This window comes from Melospiza georgiana, chromosome 1 (genome assembly GCF_028018845.1).
Source record: "Melospiza georgiana isolate bMelGeo1 chromosome 1, bMelGeo1.pri, whole genome shotgun sequence".
Taxonomy (NCBI): Eukaryota; Metazoa; Chordata; class Aves; order Passeriformes; family Passerellidae; genus Melospiza; species Melospiza georgiana.
In genome coordinates, this window is record NC_080430.1 from 48,138,566 (window position 1) to 48,152,178 (window position 13,613).

At 38.8% G+C, this 13,613-nt stretch overlaps 1 protein-coding gene across 2 annotated transcripts in view; it reads right to left on the minus strand.

The window, feature by feature from the left end:
- ELMO1 (engulfment and cell motility 1) overlaps positions 1–13,613 on the minus strand; it is a 302,214-nt gene that overhangs the window by 172,995 nt on the left and 115,606 nt on the right. For both annotated transcript variants that reach the window (XM_058027258.1, XM_058027263.1), the window contains 3 exons: positions 13,290–13,340; positions 11,726–11,848; positions 10,284–10,415 (listed from right to left, as the gene is read on the minus strand). In XM_058027258.1, the coding sequence (XP_057883241.1) occupies positions 10,284–10,415; positions 11,726–11,848; positions 13,290–13,340 (306 nt within the window). The remainder of the gene's footprint in view (positions 1–10,283; positions 10,416–11,725; positions 11,849–13,289; positions 13,341–13,613) is intronic.

Sequence of the window (13,613 nt, forward strand, 5' to 3'; positions counted from 1 at the left end):
CCAGAAAGGAAAACATTTACAGTGCACTGTACAACAAACCATAGCATGCAAGCCAAATTAAGTAACCCACAGAGGTACCATTTAGCCTAAATATCAAACATCTGCTGGCATTCAACTGAGAAATGGGAATTTACAGCCAGAGCAGTTATTTCTACTGTGTCTAAGGCTGAAAAAATTGTGTCCATGAAAGTGAGGTGTTGAAAAACTTTGGTGAGCAAATGACATCTGGTGTGATACTGGTGCCCTCTGCTGTCAAATATTACACTTCAGTTACCAGATTTCTTTAAAATGAGATTCCAAAGTACTCCAAATAATATCGACATACACAGCAGGGAAACCAAGTATTTCTATCTGTAGGTGACTTATAAAGAAAAGCAATCCTGACAGACATTCAGTCTTACTGCAAAGAGAAGATCTAAGTATGCTGTTAGAAAACCTTCTGTGGGATTTTCACATTGAGCTTCATGCTGTAAAACAATCTAAAAGATTAATCTAATAAATTAAAACATTTCTTTGTTTTTCAACAAGCAAGGTGGAGACTTCAAGTGAAACAGAGCCTTTGTGAGTTTGTTTTTTGTTTTTTTTTTAGTTTATTTTTTGGAAATTATTAGACTGATTTATCTCCATATAGATTCAGAAAAATTACCTGTAGAATTAACAACAGGCTTGCAGATTGCAGCTCCTCCAAATACCAGTATAGACTAATAAAATCATTAGTTACATCTTTAGTATCATCATCAGTTCATTTATATATCCTTACTCTTCCATTCTTTTTTTCTTTTCTTGTACTTCATGTATTTTGTTCACCTTTCTTAGAGAGCCTTCAGCACCTTTGTTGTGGTTGCTCTGCCTGAGATCTATCAAGCAGCAATGTCCACAGAAACATCAGGAAAGCAAGATGTCAGAAGCAAAGGGAAACTTGAGAAAAATATCTAAATTACTGGTAAATCTGGTTGTGCCACCTGCAGTTCAACTTGTCTATCACTTTCCATTTTTAAACTTTAATTTCAGATACTTTAAAATGATTTTAAGTGGCAGAACAGAATACCTAGCATTTTCTTTCTGTGCATAAGCCTTAGCAAGTTTTAGCAATTATTTAACCTTTTTTAGGAATGTTTTATTAAGCACTGCATTGCTCTAACTAAATCAATTTTTATGTAATTGTTTGTCAAAATCCAAGCCCACTCATTCTATCCAAGGAAAACTTCTAAGACTTGCTCTTGTGTAAGTCTTGAAATTCCTTTTGAACATGGGCTGCATTTGGCTGCATTATGAGTGCTTAGGATTAACTGAATTTAACAAATCTCTTTGGAACACACTTTTTCTGAAGATGTTGCCTCTCCTGAGCATTCCCTGGCCCCAGCTTCCAGGCATAGAGAAAAAAGCAAACCAGGAGTGGAGTGGAAAGAGAGGGTAAGTAGATGGGCACAGAGAATAGTGAGAGGTGAGTGTCAAAGTCAGGAATTTGTAAGTGAAAAGGCTTAGAAGAAGTGCAGGAGTGCTAGGGCAGAAAGCAAGATGGTGCACACAATGTTAATAAAATTCACAAGCATTTCAAACATTCACATCAACTTAGATGTTTTCACTGTTTTAAGGTCAATATTACTTGAGGTCCTGGGCTGTTATTCCCAGTGATTACATCATGTTCTTGTGATACTCCTGTACACAGCAAGAGAATTACACAGGTAAAAGTTACTCTGTGAAAATAGAAATTACAGAACTCATCCTTGAGGTGTGTTTTGTCTCAAATACTTGCAAAAAAGTGTTTATGAATGTAAATACAGTCATATGAACCTTCAACTCTGTCTCTTTACTTAAAAGATTATCAAATACTGACATTAACAGTCACTATTACAACTACACTCTTTCTTAACACCAAGAAATAAATGATGATGTATGATCAGTCTGCATCTTCCAAAACTTACCTGGAAGAATAAATCAGTAATGGCTTATTTATAAGATAGCTACTGAAAGATCTTAGTTTCAAAACAAAACTACAGGAGAATGAAGCTCGCAAAGAGTGGAGAAGAGCAACCTCTGGTGGTCATAAAGGTAAAAACGAGAGGAGAAATCCAGTGTACAGTCCTGTCTTATCCCACTGTACCTGCATTAGAGGAATTTCAGTGTCAAAGGACAGAAGGTGGGGTTTTTTTTTACCTGGACATACCATCTGCAAATTTAACTCTGATAAATAAAAGGATACTCAAATCTTATGAACACTATGTATTACAATGAAAGGAGAGGAGAAGAAGAATTATCTTTCTGGCAGAGAAAGACATGGATTTTGCCGTGCTAAGGTGCTTAATTATTAGCTGCCACTACTAAATGACAAAGGATTTTACTTTAGGAGGAGCCATATTTACATAAAGAAATATGGCAACTGACCTGAAGATCTGGCAAAACAAAAGCTCAGCAAAACAAAATCTGTTAAGAGTTGGGTTTTTTCCACAGCAACAAGTGATTTCACAAGTTTTGAAATAGTAGATACAGAAAGAGAGGGTTGTAGGAGTAGGACGAGTGGAGGTGGACGGAAAACTACTAATAGCTTTCAGTAGTACAGACAATCTGTCATCTGTGCTGTTCTGCTGTTAAGCCAGTGATTAAATCTTATCAATCTAAAATTTAAAAAGGATCAGGACTAAATTTTAAAAGGATCAGATCTAGTTTGACACATATGCAGCAGTGTTCAAAAAATGTTCCTCTGCCACTGCCAAAGCCAACAGGAAAATCTAAATGTAAGGATTCATTGCTTTTATTATAGTTGAAAAGCTTTCCCAAATTATTAAAAACCTATGATCACCTCAGAGTATCTACCAAAGGAAATAACAGGGAGGTGAGAACTAAAGAGCTGCAGATGACAGCTCACAATCTTTGTGATAATTTTTTCAGCATTTTAGACCGGTTCCAGCTTTCAGTCTCAAATCACAAAATCTCAGCTTCCCGTCCAGGGCTTTCACGGTCCTACAACTCATAACATTGTAAGACTTCAAATATTCAGGCCTTCATTTTTTTAGGAAGAAAAAGGATGACCATCTTCAGGTCTTCAACAAGAATAGCTAAGTAAATGCATCACATGGTGTTTGCTTCTGTCCATCTCCCTGTCACCCACTCTCCTAGGAAAATTTTATCCTCCCTAGCCAGGCAAACTAGTACCGTTAATCCAGATGACCAGCTGGAACAAGGCGGGGCTTCAGAGATCCAGCTGTCATCAGTAACTCCATAGAATTTGAGGACTGGTCATACTCCTGCAGAGTTTGGCATCCCAACTCCATCCCAGTCTTGCCCTGTGTTAACTTTTTAGAGCCCAACTCAACTGTGGATGAGTGGTAGTCAACTTTAGGCTACCACTCATCCACACCATGCAAATTACCTAGAATTCTGCACTGCCATTTCACTGCATGATTTCACTTTGACTCTTTATTTTCTGCCTGACAATAATAAAGGGTGAATGACCATCACAAAACAACCTAATTCTTTATCTACTCACTTTCTATCACTGCAAATCTGAACTTTTTTTGAATATGCACACATCATCACCAGTAAACCTGTGACTCAAATCTTCAGTCAAATAATTTATCATGAATAGTAGGCTTCAGTATATCAACAGTTGAAGTTAAATTGTTCAAAACTAGGTTGCAACTATTTCACAGCCTAGAATGATAAGCAAAAGGTAGCAACCTATCTTTAGAAAAAAAAATAATTGAACTGTGCTTGAACTATTTGAGTCAGAACCCCACACCTTATGGCAACAACAACAAAAAAATAAGGAATTTTGCCTATTGATCATTTAAGAGGTGGGGCTCATTGTGCTGACTATTATTACGATGGTCAATACTTCCTATTTCTAGGTACTGTTCCCAGTTTTTAATGTCTTGGACAGCATTTATTAGGCAAATGAAATTTTCACACTGAGACAAAGATTAACATTTGGTCCATGTGCCTAAACCTAGTCCATCCATTTCTGAAACACAGGAAAAATGCAATTTGTGTCTGTCTTTAGAAAGTCTTGACAACTTTCAGTGCAAAAGTTGGAAATGGTTGAGCAGGCTTCATACTGATGGATGAACAAACAGGGTAAGAGGAGGAGGTGGAGAGAGGGACACTAGGAAAAATCCAGAGGAGAGCCACCTCATGAGGATGCAAAAAAGGAAATAGGGAAGGAAAAGGAAAAGGAAAAGGAAAAGGAAAAGGAAAAGGAAAAGGAAAAGGAAAAGGAAAAGGAAAAGGAAAAGGAAAAGGAAAAGGAAAAGGAAAAGGAAAAGGAAAAGGAAAAGGAAAAGGAAAAGGAAAAGGAAAAGGAAAAGGAAAAGGAAAAGGAAAAGGAAAAGGAAAAGGAAAAGGGAGGAGGAAGGAAGGATCAGACAGGCTGGAAGCAGACAGATCCAGCTGGATATCAAAATGCAACAAAGAGCCCAAGGGGAGTGGGAACTCAAAACCAAAGATTAGGGAAAGAAATTGAGAGAGAAAGGCCAGAGAAGCTATGAAGTTGGAAAGCAAAGCATGATAGCACAGCACAGGGAACCTCCAAACTACCAAAGCTCAGTGCATAAACTCAGAAACAGCCTAAAGACAGAGTTAGCAAAACACAGAAAGGAGGTGTGGTGTGTCAGCCTTGGCCAGCAGCCATGCACACACCCAACTGCTCGCCTACTCCCCTCTTCAACACAGCAAGGCCGGGAAAAGGATGGAAAAGCTCACTGGCCAAGATAAGAATGGAGACTGTTCCATCATGGGCAAAACAGACTTGACTTCTGTAAAGTCAAAGCAATTTGCTGCCAGTTAAAACAGATTTGAAAAGTGAAAACAAACGCTAAAACAACACCTTTCTCCCATGTTTTCCCAACTTAATCCTTCACTCTCAAATCCTGGGGCAGGGCATAGAGGGGCACAGACACAAGAGGATGCCATGAAAATGAGAGAGGGGGAAAAGAAGCTCCCAAGTGAGTACAAGGAAATTACACCCACCAGAGCTCTACTAGGTAGGTTGAAGAGGACAGCACTTAAAGGCTGGAGTCATTTGAGTTTGTGCCTCTTGCAGGTAATGATTGCAAGGTATTCATTACATTATTCCAAATTATTTTCCCAATAACCTTCTTTCATTAGAGTCGAGGGACTCCATCTGGGGAATATATCAGGATGGCAAGGAGGTTACTGTGGACAGTCAGCTAATGAGCTATTCTGACACAATGAGAAGCACCACAGAAGAGCCTATGAGAAAACTCTTAGTTCTTATCTTCAAAGTGCTACTTGGACACTGTGCTGTACAACAAGGGATTTTTGGAAAAGATAAAGATAAAAGACGTAAGATAAAGTAGATTAAAGATAAGTAGCTTAAGATAAAACTAAGTAGCTGCTCATCTGAGACATGAAGAAGAGAAAAAAATACAAGTCTGAAAGAAATCTTAGAAGCTCCCCAGGCCTATATTTTGCCTAAGGCTAACTCTCAACTGTTTTTGAAGCTTCTTTCCAAAACTTTTTGGACAAATTCTCCAAATTATCAGTGCTGGTGCTGCTTCTCCTCATATTAGAAAGTTTTTGCAATGTCTAACAAATCAGCTATGCAGCCATTTAATCATCTATCTGATTATTCATGCCTTTCTTCAGACTGCTCTAAGCAACCTTGGTTGTTGGTGTTTTTTTTTCTTTCACACAGTCCTCCCATGCTTTGTTTCCTGGACCCACCATTGTGAAATATATAAAATGTCACATAATAATGATAATAATGAAAGTACATTCATTATTTTTATAATGAATTGATCTCCATCTTTAAAGTTGTGGCAAATTTTGTCCCCAGCATTCCAATTAAAAATCTCTCCTATAAAGAAGTTGCCATCACTGCCTTTTACCTTACACATGGCTTCCTCCCTCTCAGCATTGGCACACACACTTGGGATTTCCACAGCATTTAGGCTGGTTGGCTAAAAAGGCAATTTTTTAAAGTCAACTCCTGTAAGACATCTCCCTCATAACTGCAGAAGCCTCACCCTCTGCACACAACCTGCATTTAGTCGGTCCACAAGCCACTGCAGAGTTTACTGAAATAATATAATGTTCTATATGATGTCTAAGAAATGCAAAAAATGGCCTCAACAGTTCATATGTTCTGAAAATATCTTTCCAGATAAATCCTAAATAAACATTCAAATTTTTTTTTGTGGCTACATTACCCTTTTTTGTGTCTATATTACACAGTCTCTCTTATCTTTTCCCACAGACAAGATACTTGCCTGCAGATGAAATTCTTGCCAGGGGTCCTAAATGAACACCATTGCTCTTGATATGACTGCATAAAATGACATTATTTCTGTTTCTATTTTGTAATCCAAAAGATCATCTAATTTGTGAATAACATGGTGATTCTTCCATCACTGCTTCACATATTTGTTTCATCAGATTTCTTCCGCACATGTTAACTTTCTTAGGCCACCACCACAAATATCTTGCAAGCAAAGCCCATGCCTGACTTTTAAAGAACACCCCACCATTCTCAATTTTCCTTTAAATTGTCACCTTCTATCAGAAAGTTTCTTACTGATTTAATGGCTCTTTCATTAAGTCACATTTAATTCTGCTACACTAGCAAATTCCAATATAGCACAGCAAAATTTGAAATCACTCACTTTCCATGTTGGTTTTTACATTTATACAAACTATTTATATTTAATGGAAGGAAATCAAAACAAAAAAAAAAAATTCTCAGAAGCTCTACACACTTAAAACTTGAGAAAAACCCTTCTAGGATGAGATTATTTGAGTTGTTTTTTCCAATATGTTAAGTTTCTTATAATTTGTTCAGAGCTGCCTATAAACACATTCATTTCAACATCTCAATGAAGAAGTATGATGAAAATATAAAGGATTATGAGGTTTCTTGTAACTATTTTCCACCTCAATTATAGGAACTAAGCTTACTCAAATACAAGGGGGAGTATTGAGGCTATTTAATGTGCAATTGACTCAGAAAATAATAAAAAATTCAATAGGGTGGAGTGCATCCCAGATCTCCTAATTGGGTAATTTTTGTTGCATTCATCAGCATTTTAATAAATCTCACAACTGTCTCATCTGAAAATCTCTTTACTTGGTCATCACAACCATCTGGTGAGGTCCTGTGGTTGCTTTAGCTGAATGAAGGTTTCTAACTATGCAGTTTTACAAATTACATTGTAAACCATGTCTCGACTTTGTCTCTTTTTCACATTACATTTGTAGTGGGGCAAGGCTTTTTGATGTGGCTGAGAAAAATAAACAGAATTCTTGCACATCCCATACAGAAGGAGAACAAGCAGTCCAGGAACAACTTAATAGCCAGACATGGTTTTACTCTCCCCCTTGAAATGAATATTTAATCAGCTCAAGAAATTGGCTTCCTGACCATCGGCACCAGTGGAATGATGACAGCATTCCAAGTCAGACTCTTGTTTGGCAGGTTTCTTGTGCCTCACAGCTGAGGCAGAGGGGAGGCAAACCTCACACTGCTCAGATCATAATCAGTTTGGTAACATAACTCTCTACCTGCAGCTGAAAGCACTGAAGAGATTTTATTGAAAAGGAGCAGATGGGCTGAAGGCAGCTGGGAGTCAGAACGCTGCCCCTGTATGAGGCTGAGGATGAGCAGCCAGGTTTCACAAGGGGTCCTGCTCCCTTTCCCAGTCCTGTGGGGAAGGTAATACTCCTCTCCAGCTGTTAAAAAAGTCGTACCTGCAGTGTCATCTGGATTCTTAGCTCAAAGTAAAGCTTCTGCACAAAAGTAGAATAACTCTCCTCACAGTTCACTGTTGTTGACATTTTCATTTCTTGTACTTTGCCTCACCATACTGCTACTAGAATAACCTGCCTCCCATTAGGGCTCTTGCTATGATGCTTCTTTCAAAGCTTACTTTCACCTACTGCTTCTTATCTCCCACTGTGGTTCCCTACATTTCTTCACTGCTTTAATCCCAGTTCCCATTTCCTCTTAAACATTGCTCCCCATCCCCTTTTGAAAGGCTATCATAATCAAATTGTAAACAGTGCTGCAGTTACCCTTGACAACTGCCAGAGTGTTTTCAGTAGGCTTCCCAATGAACAGCTCAAATGGGAGTAATGAAGCTGAGGGATGAGTCAACAAAAAAAAAACAACCTCACACTGAGCTTCAAAGGCTGCTTCAAAGCACTCGTTTTGCTATCATGCCTGCAACCCCAAAATGCCAAGTTCCTCTGTTTTCGTCTATTTACTTGATTACTCCTTACAGATACAACAGCACTGATCCAGTGGTAATTTTTTCCTCATTCATCAGTAATGAAAACAGCTATCAGAACACTGAAAAGCTCTACCCAGTTCCTTTGTGGTTTCAGGAGAATTGAGCCCTTTGCCACAGAGCTGGGCAGAGCTCTCAAACTGCACAGCAAGCTCCAGTTTGCACTAAGAGTGCTGAAAACCTCTCTGTTTGTAACTGTGGCTACTGTACAATATTCAGTGTATATCTGCTACGCCAACAGGACAGTAATGGATCACAGGAGATATGAAGCATACCTTTTTACCTAAGGAGAAAGAAAACTGCATACTAACCTAGAGTGAGCAATAAATCAAGATATTAATTCACTGTACACATGCACGCTCTGTTTCCAGAGGGAGAAAAATACACATTATTAGTTACTATAAATGTGTGCATTGGTTTAGCCAGATCATGCTCTGCTCCCCAACAGGGTTTAAGGCAAGCCCAGAACTCCAATTCACCTGATTAAGTCAGGGTACAAGAGATTCTGCATCCCATACTCACAGATTGAAGGACTTTAACCAAACAAAACACAAGGTCCTATAAGTGAGTCCATAGAGTCATACCTCAGATTTATTGTTCTCATAAGTTCATATTATTGCTAACAAACCACAGTGACTTTACAGGGCTGTCACAGATCTGCTAGGCAATGTCTGTACATCCAGGACATCATTAAAAGTTAGATTCTAATGGTGGCATGTCATGCAAAACTACATGCTTAAACTTAAGGTATTTATTTCTTCCAGCTAGAATCACGGAATTGTTTAGGTTGGAAAAGACTTCTGAGATAATTGATTCCAACTGTGCTATGATCACCACTAATCTGTGTCTCTAAGAGCTACATCCACACATCTTTCAAACATCTCCAGGGTCCATGACTCAATCACTTCCTTGGGCAGCCTGCTCCAATGCTTGACAACCCTTTCCATGAAGAAATTTTATGGAATATCCAATCTAAAACTATCTTGTCCTGTAACATGTTACCTGGGAGAAGAGACTGATCTTCACAAGGCTACTACACTCCTTCTATGGAGTTGTAGGGAGCAATGAGGTCTCTCTTGAACCTGCTTTTCTCCAGGCTAAACACCCCCAGCTACCTCAGCTGCTCCTCACCAGCCTTGTGCTCCAGACCCTTCACATGCTTTGTTACCCTTCTCTGGACAAATTCCAGCACCTCAGTCCCTTTCTCACTGAGCACAGTACTCAAGGTGTGGCCTCACCAGTGCTGTGTACAGGGTGACAATCCCTGCCCTGCTCCTGCTGGCCACACTGTTGCTGATCCAGGCCAGGATGCCATTGGCCTTCTCAGCCATCTGGGCACAGCTGGCTCATGTTCAGCCAGCTGGTCACCAACAACCCCAGATTCTTTTCCTCTGATCACCTTTCCAGACACAATTCCCCAGGTATTGTTCACTGAATGGGGTTGCAGGACCCAGAGCTTTTACTTAATCTCATACAGTTGGCCTCAATTATCCTCCACACGCTCCAGGAATCTCCTAGAATATTTCCTTTCCGCTCTATCATATTTCCAGCTGACAGCTGATAAGTCCAAAGTACCCCGTGAGAACAAGGGTTAGAGATCTTGAGACTTGTCCCAGATGCTTGTGGTATATTTTGCCTGCTTCTTTATCCTGGTTGGATGGCCTTTAACAGATTCCCATCATGAAATCTGCCTCATTGACCTTCCTCCTGGTCCTTACCCATAAAGACTCAAGCCTATTGTCACCATTACTGAGCTCAGGGCAGTCAAAACACTCCCTAAGGAGTGTTAGGGGTACTCCACTACCTCTACTTCCTTGCCTATCCCGTGTAAAGAATTTATAGCCTCCATTGCAGCACCCTGGCTCCTGCTAAAGCTGTCACTTGGAGTTAGCAGGGTTTCTGGGGAAGGGGAGGAAAGTTATGTTTGCCATTCCTTTTAGGAAACAGACAGAAGACCAAAGTAAGAGAAGAGACTAATGAAAAGATGTACTATAATGGATGCATGCACCCACTTTCGGTGGATTATCACACAAAAATACTCACAATAAATCCAAGTTTTTTATAGTCTCGAGTGTACATAGATTTCCGTTTCTCCATGCTGCCACTGCTGTTGTTAGGTTCGGATTCGGCATCAAATGCAATTCTTCTGAGTTCAAATATGATATCTCGCTGAGCCTACGTCAAAACAAGGTTGAAAAAAATTGGTTAAAATAACTGATCTCTCATTTTAACAATACCACAAAAGGTGTTTCAAAACACAGTATTCCTGCCCACTGCCCAAAGTTTTTTTGTCTAAATTCCCTACTTCATACTTGGAGAGACAGCAAGCAAGAATGACCTTGTTGTTCCCATTTTCGAAAATCCTCACATTTATGAGATTCACACATGGGTAATTAAGTGTTGGCTTCCAGAAGCAGAACCCAAGTTAGCAAGGCCTCTGACTACACAATTTTAACCACAGAAGCCAGGAGATCACACACATTTCAAATTAGGCTGGTACATAAGCACCTTGCTGGATGAACACAAAATGACTCAGCACTCTGCATTCATTTTGGTAACTATCCATTTTTGCTACCGCAGAAATAGGCAGGAGAGGAATTACTGCAGCTGGAAATGACTCAAGACAGTGATAACCACACTACCAGCAATATTAACAACACTTAGTCACTCTCTATGGAAATATGCACTAATTTACTGCATGTACATTCCCAAGAGTCAAACTTTTCCAACTCAAACTTAGGAAGCATAAAATCCTACAGCATGATGTTACTTATGTTTACAACTATCTCACTCTCCTACCTTCTTTTCTTCAAATTATTGGCAAGTATTAAGATAACTTCAGCTTAAAAATGAAATCAGGTTCCTCCTTGTACAGGGCCTAAATGAAGGCCACAAAAAGATTAAAGAAACAAAACACATCATCCCTATGGCTCATTGACCCTATATTTAAATATCTTAGGGGAGTGTCACTTTTTGCACAACGAACAATATCAAAGTCAATGTCTGCACACAGTGAGCAATAAACAAATGAAGTACTTTATAGAATCCCAGTAACAAAACCAGGGTTTATTGTTATGCAATTTAACTTCAACTCTAGCATGCCAGATGGTTTCCATGCAAACATTTAATTTAGCTCTACAGAAGTACTTCTAGGAAGGACCATACATCTCTAGTGCTTCGGAGAAAGGCACAATGGAAACAAATGCTGGACAGCTGCTCAGAGTTTCTGCTCAGGAAGACAGAAAATGTACTTCATGGAACTACATGACAAGGAGAATTGCCTGGCCATTTTGTACTTTTGCACAAGGAATGAAATACCTAATGCATCTTCTTACAACCAAAAAACACAACCCAACTTCACAGAGAAAAAGAATAACTTATGTAAATGTTCCTAGCAAGTGGCTTTTTCCTTCATGAAGAGCTTTAGGTACATCAGTGAGGAGCTGCTGTCTTCCTGCTAAGACCAGATCATGCCAGACGCTTACTTGATCTTGTGGATCCATTTTTGTCATCATTCTGTCTTCCAGAAGATTGAAGGTAAGTACTTGCAGGACATATAGCTGGTGTGCCATTTCATTATTGATGGCCCTCTGTGCCCTGATAACATGCTGCAAAGAAAGAGAGACAGGCTTGAGTGAATCAGAAAACTGCAGTGTGCAGCCAGGAGTTTCCATTCCTAAGTATGCGCTTGCTATGCAATAGTGTATCTATACTTCAGAAATGAAGAAAAACCAAACCCAAACAGCCAAAAAGTCTCAAACACAAACCCACACCCACCCCTAAAAATCAAACCAGGAATAGCACTACTGATTCAGGTACTGTTTAAATAACTTAAGGAGACAGGACTTTACACTTTATAGGGTCTGTGCATATACTGAGAAGTAGCATTAATAAAACAGTGCTGAGTAGTCACTTCAAAGAAAAAATAATTCCATCCCAAGAGCTTTAGAGCTCTGTATTTCATTTCTTTTTTTCCAAGAGATTATATCGAGAAAATATTTAAGAGAGTAGCTGTCTGAGCAGAAAAGTATTCAGGCTGCAAGCCTGAGAATACAGTGAATAGAGTAGCAGGGTTCAACAGGGAGTCAGCATCACACCACACTCCTGCCTCTACTAGCCAACTCCAATCTGTATGAGGAAGACTGCTTAGAAATACATTAGTATATAATGCCCTATACATGCAGAATTATCCCATTCAAAAAGCAAACACAAAACTGATGGACAATTTAAAAATTCCTGGTGTGCCAAAAGCACTAAGTAGTTTTATATGGGAAACAGAAAACAGACCCAGACCTCTAAACACAGCAAAGGACACAAAGGATAAGTCACCAAGTGAGAGCTGGATACATCAACAGATGTTGTACAGTTGCACAAAATAAAAGAATCTGTCTGCCAAAAGGCACTGGAGCATATTGTGAAAATAAATAAACAATAATTATCCTTATGATTGTTCCAAATTTTTAAAGAACTCAACCAGTATAAAAACAGGCCTTCTGAAATAAATTCTGTGGGTTTTATATGCATCAGTGAAATTATGATAGCAAATGAGAACGTGTGAGGGCCTGTTTGTTGTTTGGTTCATTTTACACTCACTACAGAGAAAGATTTTTCCCTCATTCCATTGAAGATGCAATCTACTCAAACATCAAAGGCAAAATCCCTGATTTTCCATGAGAGCAGATGCAGGTCTTCGATATTATATTCATTAACTCTTTCATTAGCTTTAATTCATGCTTCTTGTGTAAAAGCCATGATGAATTGTGTCAATCAAGACAGAATAATCAAAAGAACCAAAAAACACAGGGGGCATTTAATACTGTATTTTCATGAAGAAACAACAATTTCTGACTGGGAAAATAACCCTTCCAAAAAGCAGTTTTGAACCCATTCAATCACCATTCAAACCTTATCTTCTACATTACAAAACTTCAAAACATATCAAAATACAAAGGCAATTAAAATGTATTAAGATAAGACCTAGGAACACTAAAAATGGAGTCATATTTTCTCTCTCCTACTCAATAGTAATTTTGAAAACCATATACTTACAGTTAAGATGATGGAACGAAGCTGCTTTTGTGCCAAAATGTTTGCCATTTCCTGATTCAGTAAAAAAAAAAAATTAAAAAAATAGCCAGAAGCAGGTATTTTCATATCATAGCTAGAAAAACATACTGGCCTAAAAGGTCTTGCGTTTCTGCATTGTTACTTATAAATGAAAGGAAGCAGCATATCAGCATTAGAACTGTATTTGGGGTTCATAAAGTCAAAATACCATGAGAAGAGAGACCAAGATAGTTAAAAGTACATCACAAGCTGAGGGCTTTGGTGATCCAAAACCCACAGTGAAAGACTTCAGAAAAGACCTCTGTG